At 41.0% G+C, this 21419-nt stretch overlaps 1 protein-coding gene across 1 annotated transcript; it reads right to left on the minus strand.

The window, feature by feature from the left end:
• Positions 1–1607: 1607 nt before the first annotated feature.
• On the minus strand, positions 1608–12750 carry LOC136544573 (calcium/calmodulin-dependent serine/threonine-protein kinase 1-like). Its single transcript, XM_066536688.1, has 11 exons — positions 11726–12750; positions 9061–9191; positions 4632–4673; positions 4441–4549; positions 3990–4068; positions 3614–3910; positions 3409–3521; positions 2462–2569; positions 2333–2386; positions 2088–2255; positions 1608–2017 (listed from the first exon to the last, which is right to left on the minus strand). Exons 1-11 carry the CDS (start codon positions 12245–12247, stop codon positions 1880–1882), a joined length of 1761 nt encoding a protein of 586 aa, XP_066392785.1. The 5' UTR covers positions 12248–12750; the 3' UTR covers positions 1608–1879.
• Between the last annotated feature and the right edge of the window lie 8669 nt (positions 12751–21419).

Raw genomic sequence — 21419 nt, forward strand, 5'->3', positions numbered from 1 at the left:
CCTATTAGTGATGAATTGGATCCTATCATGACTTATCCATCTACTACCTACGAAGCTCATGACCCCTTCCCTGCCACCTCTCCTAAGTTGCTCCATGTCAGAGCTCTATATTTCACGCCGCCGCCCAAACCAGCCCAAACCAGTCGCTTGTTTGTTTCAGCCAGTCCAAATTAGCCAATCAACAATGTTTTTCTCTCACAACGAATCAGCACTAGCCAGCCCAAACTAGCCTAGAAACCAATCAGCGAATAGGCCGATGGGGAGGAATGGCATCATTGGCATTATAGTGTGCATCTGTATACTAGAGCCCAATCAAGCAAGGTGGCATCGGTACATTGTTAAGGCACCATAGGCATGGCACTTATCAGAGCCCTCCTCCATCAAAACGAACTATCCATGCCTCTTTTCTGTGATGTTCTCTTGAGCAGTTGTTGCACGGTAGGTGTTTGATGTTTTGTCCTAATGGAATGAGAGATCCTACATGTTACTTAGCCTGTTCGCTTGTTGGTTTCAGCCAGGGCTTATCAGCCAGCCAACAGTATTTTTCTCTCACAACAAACCAGCACCAGCCGGACTTATCAGTCTAGAAACCAACCAGCGAACAGACCGACTACTTGTTAGCATTGTTAGGCGAGCTAGGTGCGGATTACAAGGCTCCAAAATTTATCCGAGGTTGGCTCCTACTTCAACAAATAAAGAAAGATCATTAACACTTTTAAGTCATTTTGACAACACAACCATAATAATTTTGAATTTATAAAATCTCTACAAATACAGGCACCATGAACAGTTTAGACCCCTTTTCTCTTGATGACTACAATTTTCCAACGTAGTCAAACGGACCTCAAACTTAGTATCTTATGAGGACTATACCAGGCAATTTCGGAATAACAATGGTTTTAAACTAAAAGTTGACAAAACTACAACATTATAAATTCCGCTGAGCTTTAGAATTTTAATATAAATTTTATCTCCATCATATATCACATGGAAAATTTAAGATCTTTTGAAATAAGAATAAATTTAATATCTAAGCCACCAAGAAAATACATGTTTTTTTTCTGTACATACATAATATTAAAATGAGAAAATTTCTCAACACCCTGTTTTTCGTCCGGCCCATTCAATTTTGGCAGCCCATCCAAAACAACCGGCTCAATTTTCAGCCTGCACGGCTGCTGGCCCGTTCGCCCAGGAAAAAAAAACGACACACCCCTCTGCGGGCTGCTGGCCCGTTCGCCCAGGAAAAAAACGACGCGCCCATTCGCCCAGGGAAAAAAACGGCATAGCGAGGGATCAATCCCTGTCACAGCAGACAGCTGGATTTCTGTTCAGGAAATCTGTTTCCTGAGATGTTCCAGCTTCAAGTGGGAGATAATTTTAAGGATCGCTAGAGATCAACACCAACAGACCTTAGCTTTTCGCCTTTTCCTGAGATCACCTCCCAGAGCCCCATAATTATACATTAGAGGCCGCCTAATCCTTCTTGTGGTAAGGATTCCAAAGTTACAAAGCTGTACATTAACTCTCATTATAGAATTATAAATAAAAACAACAATAGTATATGTAACTGGGGCATCAAGTGGCACAGGTGCACAGCACAGATGAAGGCAATACCTGCATTACTGGAACAAAAAAAAAGCCTCAAATCCTTTAGCCTTTCCATTCTTCCCAAACCAAATCTGTACATTCCTCTGAACATCTTGAGGGCAATGTCGATCCATGTTGCGGAAGGCAGGACAAATATACACCTACTGAGTATTTTACCTCTTACGCTAAGATGATCTGTTAATCTTTGTACTGGTTTCATGCAACTTCTACAACCAGCCAAGGCATGCACTGGCCAGAGATTAGGGAATGGTCGATGCAAATGGTTTTCTTAGACTTTAGGGATTGTGCGTGAAGAAACTCCATGCAATAGTTTTATGAACCCGAGGAAACTGAGGTTTCCATCTGAATGCCTGATCCAATCTTTGAGAACAACATGAAGTGGAACCGAAGGGCCAAGTCCAAGTTCCTGAAAGATGAACATCATAAGTCACAGTCCGTTTCCTAAGCAGAAACTTTGTTTTGAGATCAAACTATACCGATGCAAGTTCTTCAATCACAATTGGTCGGTTGCCCTCCTTGTCAAACAATTCATATGCTTGTTGAGCATGTTGTTCCCATGTCTCCAGGCCTTCCATTTGATATACACTAATGGCCGCAGCAGAGAACTCTTCAAAATCAAACTTTCCATATTGGATATTGCATATCTAGCGCAATGGATAGAATTAGTACGATGTCATGCACCGAAATATCAAAAGAACATAAGAGGACAAAGAAGGCTTACTGAGTTAACGAAGTCAAGAATCCTAGAATCACACGAGGAATTTTTCATCAAGGCCTAGAAGTTCCATGAAAATTCAGCAAGTGCATGTTACGAATTAATTTTAATAACTGAATAAAGCAAAATACTAACCGCCTTCATATTTTGCAAGGATATATGGCCACTCTTGTTTGGACCTAACAATGTAAACTGCTCTCTTAGGTAGAAGAGTTGATCTGTCGTCAGTGTCTTTGCAAGAGCCTGAAAAACTTGAAGAGCTAATTAGCAAGTCCCGTGTAACAGTTTCTTGAAGTGTCCTTTGTTCACAATAACATCAAGAAAACAATGGCATCCCAACAAAAATGCAGTCCCAGGAAATAAGGGTCAGTAGAATGGAAAAAGTACAACACCCACAGGATGTATCTATGATCATTGATTATAATTTTTAAGGTGAAAGGAAAGCAAGGAGCATACTGAATAGTTACACTTGTGATAACAGATATGCACAGGGTCTACAGAGTTGAGAAAGCTGAGCTAGCTCAGTTGGTCAAGGGTGTGGATGTATACCTAGACTGAGGTGAATTTGGGTGCCTATTTTCTTCTTAATAAAATGACACCTAGTTCCTGCTAGGTTGGTCTAGTTTTATTAGAAGAACAGAGTTGCAACAGCTACAAGTACCCCAGGCTGAGGGCATAATGGTCAGCAGGCTATTAACAAAGGAGTTTACCAGATGTACCCTTCAATTTGAATTCATGATGATGCATTAAGCTAAATAGAAAGCATGGAATACAATTATGTCCACAGGCATTCAGTGTTTTTATTTACAGAGCAGTATATACTGCATATATTTATACGAGGAAAATGCATGACAGAATCACATGAATCAAAAACAAAGCAACCATTTGTTAGGTGATGCAGATGAAACATTACCAATAAAATACACTTCGAAAAATGAAGACTATTTTATATTTTTAGCATCAATTACGCTGGAAAATGGAGGCTTCAGTTATTAATCATCCAACCCACAAAACAGTTACTAAACAACACGGAAGATGGTAATTCCTTGCAAAACAGTACAAGCAACCCACAAAAGTATTACCCTCAAAGCAGACCTCCTTAGAGAAGATGAACTTATGTAAGCCCTCACAAGCCTGTAGATTATCATGTCTAGATTAGTGTTAACTTCCTGTGTGCCACGGATCCATGGATGGCCTGTAATTTTCAATGTATAAGAAAGAAGGGGTCACCTTATCTGCAAGCTGAGTAACTGGGTAAACCAAGTTCAAGACAAGAATGTTACTTACAGAGGGCTTGTGCAGCAGTCATCCGCTTACGGTAATCCTTATTGAGTAGCCTTCTTACAAAGTCTTTCGCTTCAGCAGAAATGGTAGGCCATGGGATTTCATCAAAGCTAGGCTCAGCTTTTAGGACAGCTCGAAAAATTCCTGACTCGGTTCGTGCCCAGAAAGGGCGGCTTCCACAAAGCAAAATATATGCAATTACTCCAATGCTCCACATATCTGCCTCAGTACCGTAAGATCGATGGAGAACTTCAGGAGCAACATAATATGCACTTCCAACAATGTCATTAAGTCTTTCATCTGCATAATAGAATAGCACATGTATTTTAATGGAAAACAATAATAAGCAATGATCAAAAGAAAATTCTGTAAGACTAACCTGGTTTAACAAAGTCAGACAAACCAAAGTCTATGACTTTCAAGGCAGAATTCTCATCCTTTGACATGAAAAGAAAATTCTGAGAAATGGGAGTAAAAGGCAGACCAGCATTAGCATCAGCATAAAATATCAAGGTTGTCACAGCACCTCTTCAAACAATAGAAGTAGCCAAAAAAAATTCTTGAATACGAAAGAGGGCTGTGCATCATTATATTAGAGAAGAAATAAGGGTATAAGAACCCACACACCCACAAGATTGGTTACATTCACGCCTTTGGGAGACAAAAACACGACCTCAACCTAAAACATAGGCTAAGAATCCACAGAAACAACAGAGACAAGGGCATGTTAAAAGGAGGTATGCAGCAGCACACACAGTTCCACCAACAACCGCAAGCTTCATAGAATCATGGTACTAAACAGTAGTTGTGAATTGTTCGACAAACCTTACCTCTGGTTTCAGATCTCGATGAACAACACCCTGAAGATGGCAAAATGAAGCAACACTCAGAATTTGGTGAATAACAACCTTAGCATCTTCCTCAGGATATTTTCCACCTCTGCAAAACAGTATGCAGGTATAATCAGTATTCCTGTGGAGTCAATGACTTCAGTCTTAGAAATGAAATGTCATGTAAGTACCTAGCCAAAATCTTGTCCAGCAGCTCACCTCCTTTGCATAACCTGGATCAATAAAATATACTAGTGAGTTAAATGTGATCAAACAAATGAAAGATATTCAGGTATCGCAAACCTTTTCTAGAGGTGTGCATCATATTTGTATATCAAAATGCGCTAGCCTTGGTAACCTACTTTGGAAGAAAACACAACAACAACAACAACAACAAAGCCTTTAAGTCCCAAACAAGTTGGGGTAGGCTAAAGTTGAAACCCAGCAGAAGCAATCAAGGTTCAGGCACGTGAATAGTTGTTTTCCAAGCACTCCTATGTAAGGCTAAGTCTTCGGGTATATTCTATCCTTTCAAGTCTCCTTTTATTGCCTCTACCCAAGTCAACTTTGGTCTTCCTCTGCCTCTCTTCACGTTACTATCCTAGCTTAGGATTCCACTACGCACCGGTGCCTCTGGAGGTCTCCGTTGGATATGTCCAAACCATCTCAACCGGTGTTGGACAAGCTTTTTTTCAATTGGTGCTACCCCTAATCTATCACATATATCATCGTTCCGAACTCGATCCCTTCTTGTATGACCGCAAATCCAACGCAACATACACATTTCCGCAACACTTATCTGTTGAACATGTCGTCTTTTCGTAGGCCAACATTCTGCACCATACAACATAGCAGGTCTAATCGCCGTCCTATAAAACTTACCTTTTAGTTTCTGTGGTACCCTTTTGTCACATAGGACACCAGATGCTTGGCGCCACTTCATCCACCCTGCTTTGATTCTATGGCTAACATCTTCATCAATATCCCCGTTTCTCTGTAGCATTGATTCTAAATATCGAAAGGTATCCTTCCTAGGCACTACTTGACCTTCCAAACTAATATCTTCCTTCTCCCGAGTAGTAGTGCCGAAGTCACATCTCATATACTCAGTTTTAGTTCTACTGAGTCTAAAACCTTTGGACTCCAAAGTCTCCCGCCATAACTCCAGTTTCTGATTCACTCCTGTCCGACTTTCATCAACTAGCACTACATCATTCGCGAAAAGCATACACCAAGGGATGTCCCCTTGTATGTCCCTTGTGACCTCATCCATCACTAAGGCAAACAGATAAGGGCTCAAAGCTGACCCTTGATGTAGTTCTATCCTAATCGGGAAGTCATCCGTGTCTCCATCACTTGTTCGAACACTAGTCACAACATTGTTGTACATGTCCTTAATGAGCCCGACGTACTTCGTTGGGACTTTATGTTTGTCCAAAGCCCACCACATAACATTCCTTGGTATTTTATCATAAGCCTTCTCCAAGTCAATAAAAACCATGTGTAGGTCCTTCTTCTTCTCCCTATACCGCTCCATAACTTGTCTTATTAAGAAAATGGCTTCCATGGTTGACCTTCCGGGCATGAAACCAAATTGGTTCATAGAGACCCGCGTTAGTGCTCTCAAGCGATGCTCGATAACTCTCTCCCATAGCTTCATAGTATGGCTCATCAACTTAATTCCCCGATAATTAGTACAACTTTGAATATCCCCTTTATTCTTGTAGATCGGTACCAATATACTTCTCCACTCGTTAGGCATCTTGTTCGATCGAAAAATATGGTTAAACAACTTGGTTAGCCATACTATAGCTATGTCCCCAAGGCATCTCCACACCTCGATTGGGATACCATCCAGTCCCATCGCCTAACATCCTTTCATCCTTTTCAACGCCTCTCTAACCTTAGATTTTTGGATTCTCCGCACAAAGTGCCTATTAGTGTCATCAAAAGAGTCATCCAACTAAAAGGTTGTGTCCGTATTCTCATCATTGAACAATTTGTCAAAATACTCTTACCATCGATGTCGGATCTCATCTTCCTTCACCAAGAGATGCTCCCTTTCATCCTTAATGCACTTAACTTGGTGGAAGTCCCTTGTCTTTCTCTCACGAACCCTAGCCATCATATAAATGTCCTTCTCTCCTTCCTTCGTACTCAAATATTCGTAAAGATCCTCATACGCTCTACCATTTGCCACACTTACAGCTCGCTTTGCAGTCTTCTTTGCCACCTTGTACTTTTCTATGTTGTCCACACTCCTGTCATGGTACAAGCATCTATAGCATTCTTTCTTCTCCTTAATAGCCCTTTGGACTTCCTCATTCCACCACCAAGTATCTTTAGCCTCGGCTCCACTTCCTTTGGTTACTCCACACACCTTTGAGGCCACCTTCCGAATGTTGGTTGCCATCTTCTCCCACATGTTGTTTATGTCCTCTTCTTCCTTCCAAGAGCCCTCTTTGATAACCCTTTCCCTGAATACCTCTGACGTCTCTCCTTTTAGTTTCCACCACTTTGTTCTTTCAATCTTAGCTTGTTTATCCCTACGGACACGCGCCTGAAAACGAAAGTCTGCCACCAAAAGCTTATGTTGAGAAACAACACACTCCCCTGGTATCACCTTGCAACCCAAACATGCTCGTTTGTCCTTTCTTCTTGTGAGGACAAAGTCAATCTGGCTAGAGTGTTGTCCGCTACTAAAGGTCACTGGATGAGATTCTCTCTTTCTAAAGAAAGTGTTGGCTATCATCAGGTCAAAAGCTACCGCGAAGTCCAGAACTTCCTCATCCTCCTGATTCCTACTACCATACCCAAAACCTCTATGAACTGCCTCGAAACCTGCGCTTGTAGTACCTACATGCCTATTAAGATCTCCTCCTATAAAAAGCTTTTCACTACTAGGTACAGCTCTAATCAGGCCATCTAAGTCTTCCCAGAACTGTCTCTTAGCACTCTCGTCGAGGCCTACTTGGGGGGCATACGCACTAATTACGTTCAAGACCATATCACCAATGACAAGCTTGACTAAGATAATCCTATCTCCTTGCCTTCTCACTCCCACCACACTATTCTTGAGGCTCTTATCAATGAAAACTCCTACTCCATTTCTATTCGCAACTGTCCCTGTGTACCAAAGCTTAAAACCTGTATTGTCCACCTCCTTCGCCTTCTGACCCTTCCATTTAGTCTCTTGAACGCATAATATATTTACACGCCTCTTAGTCGCGGTATCAACTAATTCTCTTAACTTACCTGTAAGCGACCCTACATTCCAACTACCTAAACGGATCCTAGTTGGTTCGACTAGCTTCCTTACCCTTCGCACCCGTCGACTCATATGTGAAGACCCTTGCTCATTTTTCACTACACCCGGGCGCCGATATAGCGCGCCACTAAGGATGCGACGACTCGATCCTTGCTCACTTGACACCGTGCCCAGATCGCGACACGGCGCGTCACAGGGGTGACGACCCAGCCCTTGCTCATTTAACACCATACCTGGGTTTTGATATGGTGCGTCGCTAAGAGGGTTACGCCCCAACGGTTTTCTTTCGGGTTTCATCTCCATTAGAATGGCTAGATTTAACGTTGGCTCGCCACGCCTATCACAACCCTCCTCCTTTACCAGGGCTTGGGACCTGCTATGTTGAGACAACACTACTTTGGAAGAAAAGTTTACAAATATTACAGAAACAAAAGTCAAGGCCAAATCTGCACTTGCAGTAACATTGTTATGAGTTACGACAAATACAAGGAAAAACATCACCGAACCCAGTCTCTGTTCCAAGAAAACAATCCTACCTTATTGAGCAACTCTTATCCAGTCTCACCACCATGAAAATATCTAATCAAATATGGATCATATAGGTTCCATCAACATTAAGACGCCATTTCTCATAAGGGAAGTTCTGTTCTCCTTCTCCACAGTTGGTATGCTTGGAATGTAAGCTTTGCATGACCAGGGTAATAAAGCATCTCTACTAACAGTTAAATTCATGACCACATATCCTGAGAGCCAACTTTTCTTTAAATATGCTAATTTCACTTGCAGAAACGTGCATGGGATTAGAAATATTGATAGCAATCTAATTAGGTTATCATGTGTATATTACTAGCCTTTTCCAACACTTGAGTTAGCCAAATCCACCATGCTTATTTCCTTTCTAGATTTGACAAAAGTACATAGAGCATTTTGAAAGGTGACTGAATTTAGCAACGTTCAAATTCTGAGTGCCATATGTTTCCATGTTCTACTTGCTGACTTCTAGATACCTGAATCATATCTAGACAATTATAATGTTCTTTAAAAAAAAGGAAGAATAGGAAGAGAATGATAAGACATGGCCAACCAAAATAAGTGTCTTGCGAGTCAAGTTTGCCCAGGACCAAATTTCATCAGCAACAAGAGACTAGAGTTTAACCATTCTAATCTCTACCAAAATTAGTACATCATGTATTGCCTTTTCTGAAAATGCATAACGACAAAAGGTTGAATGGCCCATTCTATTTTGCTGACATAATGCTGCATTAAACTCTAGGAGTTTCAGTAAATCAATAGGGTTACTAATAAATGGAATTCGCAAAAAAAAAAAAAAAGTGGAACAACTGTGAACTTACTCCATAACAACATATACATTTTCTTCATCCTCAAAAGCATCATAAAACTGCACTAGGTTGCTGTGGCCTGTCAAAGAACTCAATATTCTGACTTCTCTTCTGACATCTTCAATGGCAATAGCAGTAGTCATCTGTCCAGAAGTAGTTTGCTTGGGTGAGACTACATCATGACAGCATTTACTAAGGATTTTAAGTGGATTTTTAAAGAAGGTATCAAAGAAACTGCAAACTGAAATCCAACTTTTTACTAGCAATATATACTATACAGCTACTATAACAAGATCAATATAATCATATGATCACGAATATTTCACATAGAAGGGCGTCAAACATAGAAAAAGTTACTATGGTGAATACTAAAAATATAGGAGCGTCTATGTTTATGTTGGAAGCTATTGAATATATCAGACACTTTCTAAGCTCTCCTTAGATCACATCTTAATTGTGCCTGAAAGTTACAAGACCAATGCATAAAATATATCAAATCAATTAGGTCCAAACAAAAACTATGCGAGTATGTTTTATGTTGTTATATTTATCATATTGCCCAAGAGGTATGAACACTAGTAGCCTTTGTTTTAAAAAGTTGACTCCTGGCTTTGCCTAGGCGCTGGGCGGTGCTGCACTACCATGCCTAGCACCTGGGTGTTTTGTCTAGACTTTTTTCTAGGTAGACGTGTTTTGGGCTTGATGTATACTGTATGCATGAAAATGGGCAAATTAGAGATGGAGAAAGAAGAAGTACGATATATTACTCATGGATGCATGATAAGTTGATAACATATTCTTTTTGGTATGGTATGCAAAATTTCCTTCATTTAGCATGGAGCACACTGTCCATAGAAAGTACAAACACCTAGCACTGCCGAGGCACCGCCTACGCACGTCTAGGCGCTAGGCGGAGTCCGACCGCCTGCCTAGCACCTTGTGTTTATTGAAACACTGCTGGTAACAGAAAATTCAAGTGACCTCCAAGCACAAGTAACGATTCTTAATTAAACAACCAACAATTTTCCTAGTTAAAACTATGCAATCAGAGCACAATAAAGGAAAATCACAAAACAAGTATACAAAAAATAAGAATATAAGATGCTCCATGCTAGCAATACCAATTAGAAACTAGCGATCGAGAAAAGGGCGTACCCAATGCAGAGAGCTCCCGCTCTGTGCGGGGTCTGGGGAAGGGTGTTAGTGGCAAGCCTTACCAATTAGAAACTAGCGATCGAGAAAAATGAACCAAAAGTATCAGTAATCTACAATATAGCACTACCGTAGTTATATTTTGTCTTCTTCAGTTCACCTTTTTTACATATATATCAATTATTATTATTTACTATTTAGGGGAGAAAGTAAAAGGAGGCAGGGTGAACCCAACAACACCCTAAAATTTGGCGATTTTACTTCCCTATATTAAATTCAGGAAACCAATATTACTGAGATCTTGACGAATAACACAAATGTATCGAAAAGTAATAGTATCTGTCAACTGTTGACCAATCCAGCCTTCAATAAACTAACTAATATCAACTTATTTGATTCTGGCCATCCAATAAACTGCATCTAATGCTTCTGTTAGTTTTGTGTTGTCTTCATCCAGCAATTAATACAAGTAATACCTTAAACATTGACCATATAATCACCATATCAGCATTACTGCACCTAATTAGTAAAACTAATACCACTAAAATGGCCCCTAATCGCCATCGACTTACCTGATTGGAGGTGCCAATTGCATGAGCAGGGTTACTATGATGATGAATTGAAATGGATAATGCATGTATAGAGGATAAGAGCCTCAAATCTCTACAGAAGTATTTATTAAAAAAAACTTCCAGCAACAGAACTGAAAGGTCCTACAATGGGTCAAATGTGAATATTTCAACAGAAATGAAAATTAGAGTGACCAGACTGGACTTGCATAGCACCATACACATTTCTACCTATGACTCCAGAAATCTAACCGATGATTGTTTTTAAAATAAGAAGATCATATCACCAAGTGGGAATGGAGAATCAGATAGCCAAAGGTACCATTATGATCACATGACACCAATTTATTGAGCAAGCTCTCTACATCCAACCAGAGGGGGGGGGGGGGGGGGGGGGGGGGGGGGGCGGGCACTTACAGAGCTTTTGAATAAGCAAGCAAGCTTTGCTGGCCACATCATTGTCCCTGTCCCAACTAACAAACAGGAAGGCAGGAACCGTCCCAATAACTCAAGAAATCAAATTCATACTCTTAGTATAGGGTGCTATTTTAATCCCAGTCAAGCAACAGATTAACGCCTAACAATCTGATAATTTTAGTATGGGGTGCCCAAATGAAGTACCCTGGAAGAGCAGTGTACACCTATTATATGATTCCTATCTTTCTCCTAGTAGCGCAATATGAACCTAAAAGGTTTGAAGAAGTCACAAGCATATCGACTGAAAGTCTATAACCAAATGAGCACAAGGTGGACTCATGTGAATCTACAAAGAATCAGATTTTAGGAAGAACTGTGCAGGATAGCATTACTCGAGCTGATCTATTATAAAAGAATGCAAGAAGCCATGGAAACGGGAGGATCCAGTCAAGCACAAAACTAAGCAGTGAACACTGAACACAAGTGAGGGACCAAACAGAAGAAATCACCACGGGGGGCGAAAGAGGATATGCTCGCACCTTGGCCTTAGGAATGACCTTGACAGCGACGTCCTCGCCCTTGAGCTCGCCCTTCTTGCACTTGGCAGCGCAGGTGAAGCCAAAGTGGCCGCGCCCCACCTCCCGGCCAAGGTCGTACTTGGCGGCGAAGTGCCTGGAGTAGCCGAAGCTCTTGTCCAGGCCCAGGTCTGGCTCGCCACCCTCGGGGATGGACGCCTCGTTGGGCTTGACCGAGCCGTGGCGCCGCGCCAGCAGCGCACGGATGTGCTTGGCGGGCGACGGCGGCGGGAACGGGCGCTTGAACCCGCCGCGCGCCGGCGTGGACGCGACGCTGGAGTTGGCCGGCGAGCCCTTGTAGCTGGAGGGCGGGAGCGGGCTCGGCAGGTAGAAGGAGAACTTGGCCTGCTTGGGCGTCCGAGGCGCCTTCACCGGCGACGCCGGCGGCCCATCGCCGCGGCCCGCCGCCGCGCCGTCGGCTAAGTTGTTCTCCTCCGCTACCGCCGGCTCCTGGACCGCCGCCGACTTGCCGTAGCAGAGGCCCATGGTGCCCGGCGGATCAAGAAGCCGTGGGACTTGAGCTCGGAATTCGGAAACTCGGCTGGTCAAAGATTCACCTCGTATTCAAGAACCCATCGATGCATCGCGGACTCCTGGCAGGACGCCATCAACCCGCACCAAATTCGTCGCCTCGAAAGGGGGGCCTTCCCAAACCAGGAGCCGAGCCTTCCTAACCAAGAATCCGAAACAAAGCCGCGGAATCCAAAGCGAACAACAAAGCCCGCCGAGTGGGAGGGGAGGGGCGCTCTTAAGAGATGGAGCAGGGATTGAGCTCCCAGGAGCGGCCAAAAACCGCAGCAAAGCAACACAACGAAATCCGTTGTTTTCTACACCGGACAAGGCCGTAGACGCCAAGGGAAAGTGGGGAAAAGGTCGGAGCTTTGGGGGCGGGCGAAGACGACAGACAGCGCTGGATCGAACATCGAAGGAAAAGGAAGGAAGGCGAGGGGAGGAAGAAACGGGGGGGGCGAGCGATCGAAGAGCGCGTGAGTCCTGTGTGGAATGGGGGCACTGGCGGAAAAGGAGAGGTTTTGGGTTGCTTTCCGTTGCGCTCTCCTTCTCGCTCCGTATCTTTTTTTCCCTCTTCGTTTCGAGGTTTTTTTTTTTAAAAAAAAAAGACGCCGGTCGGTTGTACGGTATCAGCAAGTTCTGAGGGAGTTGAAGAGGGAGACTGCCCTCTGACACTGGTCGTGGAATTTTGACAGTCTCCTGTTGCCACAGCGCGTTCTCTCCCAAGGTCAATTAAAAAATGGAATAAAATATCTCATCGTGGTTTCCATTGAATTTGTCGATATTTTGTAGGGGTTATATATTTTGTGCCGGCACTTGGCAGACTGTCGTGTAGGTGGCCATGAGAGGCACGGCTAGAGTACTTCAGGGGTGTTTGGATCCAAGTTTAAGAGGTATCGTCACGTAGGGTGTTCGGATAAAACTGATTATAGAAGTTGTGACTAATTCACGAGACGAATCTATTAAACCTAATTAATTCATCATTAGCACATGTTTACTGTAATACCACATTGTTAAATCATGGGCTAATTAGGCTTAATAGATTCGTCTCACAAATTAATCTCAATCTATGTAATTAATTTTTTAATTAGTCTATATTTAATGCTCCAAATTAGTGTCCAAACATTTGATGTGACAGGGACTAAACTTTAGGAGTTGGGAATCAAAAATACTAAATTGAGACCAATGTACGGTCTTTGTTAAATTATCTTTAATTAATAGGGTTGGTGTACAAGTGCCAGGAAGCCAAAAAAACAAAAACTTTGGTTATTTTTTTTATAAAGCTTGAATTTATTAAAAAAATGAAGAAGCTAGAAAAGGCCGTTTTGACTTCTGCCCCAAAACAGTTTCATCTTCACTGTTTTAACTTGATTTTGCTTCAAAAGTCATTCTTGTGTGCGCTCATTTGATAAAGCTTTTAATTAAACCATTGAAGAAGCCTCAACAAAAAAACTGCCAAAGGGCCTTCATCTCCAAATTTTCATTTTATTTGGGAAAACTTCTAACACTTTTTTATAACTTTTTAGGTGAATTTATCAAAACTTCCCAATAAGAAAACTTTTCAACTAGAGCTTCTAGGGGAACTTTTCAAAGACATGTTTTCTGTAGAACTCCTTCAATTTCTTCAAATAAGTCTATGGATAATTTGATCTTTTATCTTCAAACAAATTTCCTGGAAAATTTCTTCTACCAAATTTGTCGTAAAAACCTCTTGGACTAAGTTTTTTTTGGCAACTCCTTCAAAAATAATGGAGAACTTCTAATAAGGACCTAGAAAATATATTTTTTTAAAAAGCAGGGAACAATGGGTACTAAAGATCAGGCATGGTAGATCTAGCTTTTTATCAAGCTAGAGCAAAGAGCAGGATGAGTGCAGAGAGGACAAGGAATTAGAAAAACATGTATTAATGAGTCGTGGTCTTAGGATCACGCATCCTCAAAACAGGTTTTGCGGTATAGTTTATCTTTTCAACACTTATCTGGCTTCTTCAATAAATTCTTGTAATTATTATCTTGTGCAACATTCACATCAGATATGTAAAATTGTAGAGCTAAACTGCAATCAAACTCTAGCAAGGATCTAGGGTTTAAGGTTGGAAGTTCGGGATCTAATGAGGATTCTTATAATCCTGTGTGTTTAAAAGATATTACAAACATGAATAAAGCACTCATTCCTAAGTCGTCATTCATGCCAGTGAAATTGAAATAGACATAACTATAATATCAATGCCAGATCAAAACATGAGCCGACAGTGACATGACCGAAGTGTTATCAACCAACATAGATGCCTTGGTGAATATTAGTGTTGGCTTGTTGTAGGGATACGTGAGCCCAAGAGGGAGGGGTGAATTGGGTCACTTAAAAACTTAAACCCATGCTTAACTTGATCTACAATAAAAAGACTATAAATTAACTAGGATAATGTGCACCTTAGATTTTTCTAATGTGTTGTACCTTAAACAACCTAAGCCGATCATGCCAACTAGCCTATGCTGATCTTGGGAAGGTAAAAGGTCACACAATATAAGAACAGTGCAAAAACAAATGCATAAGGTAAAGATCAACTCAAAAGAGAACTCCCAGAGAGAGACGAAGGTTTAATTTATCCCGTGTTATCGGTTGCCAAAGCGAAACCCCTAGTTCTTGTTGAAGCACCACGGGGCCTATGCCCTTGGTCACCAACCAATACCTTGGCTTCCTGTCTGTTTTTGCGGGATCCCGTTTTCATCTAGGACGAACCTGTATTTATTTCGTTTTCAATCTATGCGGAAATATGCCTAACCATCACATGTTCTTATGTTATGTTACTCCACCGTATTTGTCTTTTTTCGTATTCGTATATTCACATAACCCGATTTCGTTTCTAGTCCTGTCTTTTCCAAACCCAATCCCATTTTCTTAAAAAATATATATATAGAAACACAAGAAGGATTTTTCTGCCTGATTTGCATCCAGTCTTCCTCCCTATCTCCAAGGGTGAATCAAGTGGGATACAAAGAAAAAGAAGCAAACTCCAATTCTCCTTAAAAAGGAATTGAATTTATTCTGGGCCAATAAATTTGGCCTAGTAGCCAATAATATTAGTAACACATAGTAGCAAATTATCTTCAGACCGACTAATTAATTATGTGAAGGAAAGCAGACTTTGATACGCGCTCTCATGAGACTGGCTAGAATGTGTGTTCCACATCAATTTCCCTTTTATGCAACAGAAATGCTATACAACACACATGTGTTTTAGCAAAAAAAAAACACATGGATTTCTCCCTCTCTCTTTTTAACTGTCTTTAGTCTATGCAGTCAAACTGTTGTTTCTATGCATGCATACCAGCGAGCGAGGCATACCAGCGAGACATATGCATGCATACCAGCGAGCGAGACATATGCATGCATACCAGCGAGCGAGGCGAGGCTGCAAAAATTGCTCGGGGCCCGGCCCGATTTGTCCTTTTGTCTTTGCATAGAAAAAAATTATTTCTTGTGATCTGTGGATCTGTGATCTTGTGATTTGTGATTGTCTGGAGGTAGAAGAAGGCCGGAGATAGAAGAAGGCTGGAGGTAGAAGGAGGATAGAGGCTGTTGGATCTTAATTCTATGGTGCAAAAAATTCATGTGTTGAAACTGCATAAAACACATGGTTGTTTGGTAGACAGACTCTTATGCAAACTGCTGCAAGCCCTGCAATTATATTTCTGCTGATGCAGACTGTTTCCTTAATTTTCGGGTTGCGCTGGAAGCAGCGGCATGCAATTCGGTGCTTGGTAACAAAAATATTCAATGCCGTTGTCACTTTCTCCAAAATTAGACTCGATCACATATATAAATGCAGGTTGGTTGTCGGTATCAGTATTATTTTGTTGTGCGGTCTAGGCTGTCTGCTTTACGTTCAGGTTAGATGTACACATCCATCGTTAGTGTATAGTATATTCAGTTATTTAAACTACAAATAAATATACTTAACTGAAACTAATTTTATGATGCAAGCATGCATATATACATATATAATAATGGTGTAACCTTTTTGCCAGAAGGTAACTACAATACGTTTTTTTTCGTAATTCATTGAGGGCAAGAGGCCTTGGTAGTACTCAGGCATGGTTGATTAGCGTCATTAAAAAAACATGTGTACGATGTACTTCGGTGTAATCTTCTTGATATGAAAAACAATGAGAGCTAAAAAGCACATGACATCTAGACTTTTCTACGTCTGCCCAAACAAGTGAAAAGCTAGTGAATTGTTATTGACCTCTGATTGATCATCATGACTTCTCTAACGTTGACGGTCCACCACCACCAATATATATATATATATATATATATATATATATATATATATATATATATATATATATATATATATATATATATATATATATATATATATATATATATATATATATATATATATATATTATCCTATAGTTGGCTACAAAATAATTTATTCTGTAGCCACTTTGAGTTACGATAATTACTATGTTAATTTACGAGATTATAGTAACTTCTTACTAAGTGGTTTACTATAAAGTTATGGTAAATATCCCCATGTGTTATAGTAACTCAACTATCGTAAATATGTATTGACATTATCGTAAATTAGTATATAAAATTATCATAAATAGAGGTGGCTACAGAATAACTTATTTTATAGCTGGCTGCTGAATATACTCTCTCTCTCTCTCTCTCTCTCTCTCTCTCTATATATATATATATATATATATATATATATATATATATATATATATATATATATATATATATATATATATATATATATATATATATATATATTCAGTATATGACGTTCCCATATGTACCGGTAAACACGAGCGTGACTTAGCTAGGTAGTTTTTTTAAAACATGTCCATCTGAATTTAAGTTCACGATTTAATACGAATGCTAGTATTTTTAAAATTATTCTAAAATTTAACGATGTTATTCTTCTAGTGGTAGGTGATACACGAACATGTTCGTCCTTTGACTTTGTCAATTTCGAAATGTATCTATCGAGTATTCCAGATGTGCTCATAGATATAGGGTGTACCATAAAAAAATCCAAACCAGAGTTTGTAAAAAAGATATGTCGTTTTAGAAGCTATACTAGAATGTAGATGACGGTTTCGAAAGAACTGGATTTTCTTGGTCCAGTACTTCTTTTATTGACCTGTCAAACGCATCACACGGCCTGTCAAACATTTACGCGGTTCTTTGGATAGTAGGAAAAACAAAGAAACTACGTAGGATTCACATTTCTATAAATTGAGTTACTATATACCATCCTTTGATTTTCTACAAGAGAAATCAGAGATAAAAGCAAGCGCACATGGAGATTCACAGAACTTTCTCGGGTTGCTGAGACATGTGAAAGATTAGCGCGCGCCTTGTTATTGACCTCAGCACATGATGACCTGCCTAATAACATTCACGGTCCACCGTACCAAATCTCAGATCAGCCAAGCATAAAGTTACCCGGTCACTTTGATCTGATCACTTCGTTAATCAGGGATTCATGGGGAAGGGGTGAGAGAATGACGTGGACATAGAAGAAGAATCATTCTTTGGTCGTCAGCTCAGACTTATAAACTTTTAACTTGATGTATGATTCAGTCATCATCAACTCCGTACATAAACAACTCCGATCACTCTTGATTGCCCTTTTTGAGTAGTCCAACTTGGGAATTGCCGAAGAAAGAATAATATGTGTGTTACAGGGTGGCAATCGAGGTAGTACAGATTATACAAAGGAATAAATTAGGGGAAAATGTATACTGGTCGATCAGTTTGTGGTGATGCCATCATTTGTCTTTAGAAAAGGTCCTTTGCGTTTGTTCTTTGTAGGTACATAGGTCGATCTGTGTACAGTTTCAGTTTGCCAAGTACATAGTTCTCTAGAAAGTAGAAACAGTCCCCCTTTTTTGCTGGAAACTGAAACTTGATTGTACCGGAGAACAGATATAATACCCACATTGCTCACATAAACAATCATTTCATGTTGGGTTTTAAACGTCGTTTTTGAAGGGGGTAATACAAGTTACAACAGCCAGAGGCAAACGATAGGACACGAGCTAGATTTGGCTAGCAGTAATGGATTTGGTTCTCTAGCAAGTGCCAACATTTTCTTAGGATTTTGGCTATTGTTATTTGTTAATGGACACATGCATGCACATTGTGTGATGCCTTGGCAGTATGGCAAGAGTCCAGTCTATATCTATCTATATCTATATCTCGCTTTTTTTATCCTCATAATTACTCCGTTTAGTCTTACCCTCTTGTCTGACGAGGTGAGGCGAGCTCAATTCTAGGATCCAAAGATGCCTTCCAAGGATCCAGACCATAAGAGTAAACTACGAAGTATAATTCAGAATAGGAGTATTTATTTGTCCACTTGTTCTCTTGACTCCGTTCCCTGAATTTATTGGCACTTAACTTTGTCGTAGTCCGAGAAAAAAGTTTATTCACATCCAGATCCATGCATCATCAATCAATCATGCGTGAGAACTCGCCACCGATGCAGCTGAATCCCATGACAGTACTAGGCAGTTAAGCGTTCGGCAGTTAGTACGTTCATATCGGAGGGCTTGAAGAGGAAGGACGCCTTTACCTTGCTGACAGCGAGCAACATCCACATCTTCGTCGGCATAGGAGGGTGTTCGGGCTGGCTGGCTGGGGCTGGCCATTCCACCCACGTGGTCACTAATAGTATTTTTTTCTCATAATAAATCAGCTAAAACAGTATTTTGATTTTTTTTTCCGGCCAGCCGAAGCATGTGCACGCGCTACGCAAAGGCGTCGTGCACGCGTCGTTTGTACATGGTCCTAGAAATGCACGAAGGATTCTCAATTTTGCAAGGCAAGATGGTCCTGAGAGGCTGAGAGAGACCAAACGGTATGAGAAACCCAACCTTAGAGACTTATCCTGTCCCTAAATTAGTGCCGTTCTCGCTCCTAAACTCTTCTAACTTTGACTAAATATATACAAGAAAAATATTAATGCTTACAGTACATAATTACTATCGTTAGATAGATCGTTGAATCGATTTTCATAACAAACTTATTTAGAGATACAAATATTGTTAATATTTTTTTACAAACCTAGTCTAACTTAAGAAAGTTTTACCGGCACAAATATCATAATGACGCTTATTTAGGGATGGAGGGAGTAGTACAGAATGCAAACACATCATGCTGGGAACGGGCATGTTCGGCTGGTATTAAAACCGGCTGATAAGCCGGCTGAAGCTATTTTATTGTGAGAGAAAAATACTGTAGATTCTAACTGATAAGTTGGCTAATAAGTTTAAGCGAACAGGCCCCTGTCTAAAAATTTTAAAAGGCCAGATTGCATGTCTATTGTCCAGCGTTTACAGACTCAGGCATATCTGAGGATGCAGGGATACATTTTCTCAAAAAAGTTCAGTAGTAACAAACGTTGGACACTTTGGCTCTGTTCGCGTGCCCTTAAATCCGGCTTGATTCGCTTTATTTTTTTTATCTAGAACAGTGTTTTTCTCTCATAAATTCATCCAGCATTCCTCAAACCATCCGACAAGAGAAGAAATGGAGTAAGAACTTGTTTTGCACGGCTCCGGCTTCGGCCTGCAAATTTACTGTTCATTCACTGTAGCGGAGCCAGTTTTCTCTCTCCTTCCCTCTCCCTCTCACAGCCAGCAGCTTCACCGGTGAAGCCCGAAATTTTGGCTCCTCTGGCTCCGTGAACAGTACCTGAGCTACAGTGAGAGGAAAAAGCAGAAGAGAGAAATTCGGCTCCGAGCTACAGTGTTCTACAGTGATCTGCACGGTGATTGTTAGACGGAGCCGGAGCTGGCCGAAGCCGTGCCAAACAAGTCCTAAAAAGTCTATCTGGATACTATGGCTGCTGATCTGTACTATTAGTTCTTCCTGTGCAAGTCAAGATAAAAGACAGTGCTAACGCTTATTTTAAGGAAGCTTCTAACACTGTACTAGTACTTGCGAGCTGTGACACACTGACACTGCTACATCAAGCACGCACTACTGACCACCGTATAGTTTATAAAGCGCGTTTTTAGCTGGCTGAATTTTAGAATTTGGGTTACTGTAGCACTTTCGTTTTTATTTAACAATTAGTGTTTAATTATGGACTAATTAGACTCAAAACGTTCGTCTCGTAATTTTCAACCAAACTGTGCAATTAGTTTTTTTTCGTCTACATTTAATGCTCCATACACGTATCGCAAGATTCGATGAGTACTGTAGTACTTTTTGGGAAAAAATTTTGGAACTAAACAGGGACAAAATCTCTCTTCGCCGGCATCAATCAATGACTCTTAATTACGTGCTTTGACTACTAGTAAAAAACTTGACCAAGCACGCAATTTGATTTCGTGCAGTCTCCAATGAGGCCGGCCGGGCAGAACCTGATCGATGGCAAGCCAACAATTACAGCTCAGCTTTGTCTCCTCCCCCAGGGTTTCAGCGCACCTAATCCACTAGCTGCTACACAACAGCAAGCTCATCCCGTCTAACTGAACCAGTTACTATCTTGCTTAGCCACATTGATCATCATCAGCTCGTCGTTCATGCGCTCTTAGCTAGCTATCTAGCTGGTTAAAGAGATCCACAGACAGCAGAGGATGGTGCTGCGCAGGAGGAAGGAGCCCAAGCTCATCCCTGTAGTCCTGCTGCTTGTATCTCTGGTGTTGATGTTGCAGGCTGCAGAGAGTGCAGCAGGGAGCTCATCTTCTTCTTGCTGTTGTGATCAGCATGAGCATGGAGGAGCTGCAGTGAGGTTGCTTCAAGGGAGAAGAATGTTAGCGGGTCGTCATGGCGAGGTGCCTGCGAATGGATTAATGGAGCGCGTCACAAAGGGAGGTGGAGATGCGATTGGCGAGGAGGAGAAGAGGGAGGTCATCACTGGGTCTAATCCACTTCACAACAGAAGATAGGAGGGCTGGTTCAGCGAGTGCTGTGCTGCTACACGCTCCAGCTCTTCAGATTCTTTTCTTTCGTTCTTGTTGCCTTTGTTTTTGCCAATTCTTTCTTAGATAGGTACCTAATCATGCATAGAATCTTCCATGGAATTGTTGCTTTTATTTGTTTTGTACTTTTGATTTGGCATGACAGATAAATCCTAAGTTTGAGTTGGCCCAACTGTCGCATACTGCTACCTGG

This window comes from Miscanthus floridulus, chromosome 1, assembly GCF_019320115.1.
Source record: "Miscanthus floridulus cultivar M001 chromosome 1, ASM1932011v1, whole genome shotgun sequence".
NCBI lineage: Eukaryota > Viridiplantae > Streptophyta > Magnoliopsida > Poales > Poaceae > Miscanthus > Miscanthus floridulus.

Coding starts and splice junctions, on each gene's coding strand:
- LOC136544573 (XM_066536688.1), bottom strand. CDS start 12,247: ATGGGCCTCTGCTACGGCAAGTCGGCGGCGGTCCAGGAGCCGGCGGTA. Junction 4,674..9,060: donor AATGTATATGTTGTTATGGA/GTAAGTTCACAG, acceptor TTATTGATCCAG/GTTATGCAAAGGAGGTGAGC. Junction 3,522..3,613: donor GACTGCTGCACAAGCCCTCT/GTAAGTAACATT, acceptor TGAAAATTACAG/GCCATCCATGGATCCGTGGC.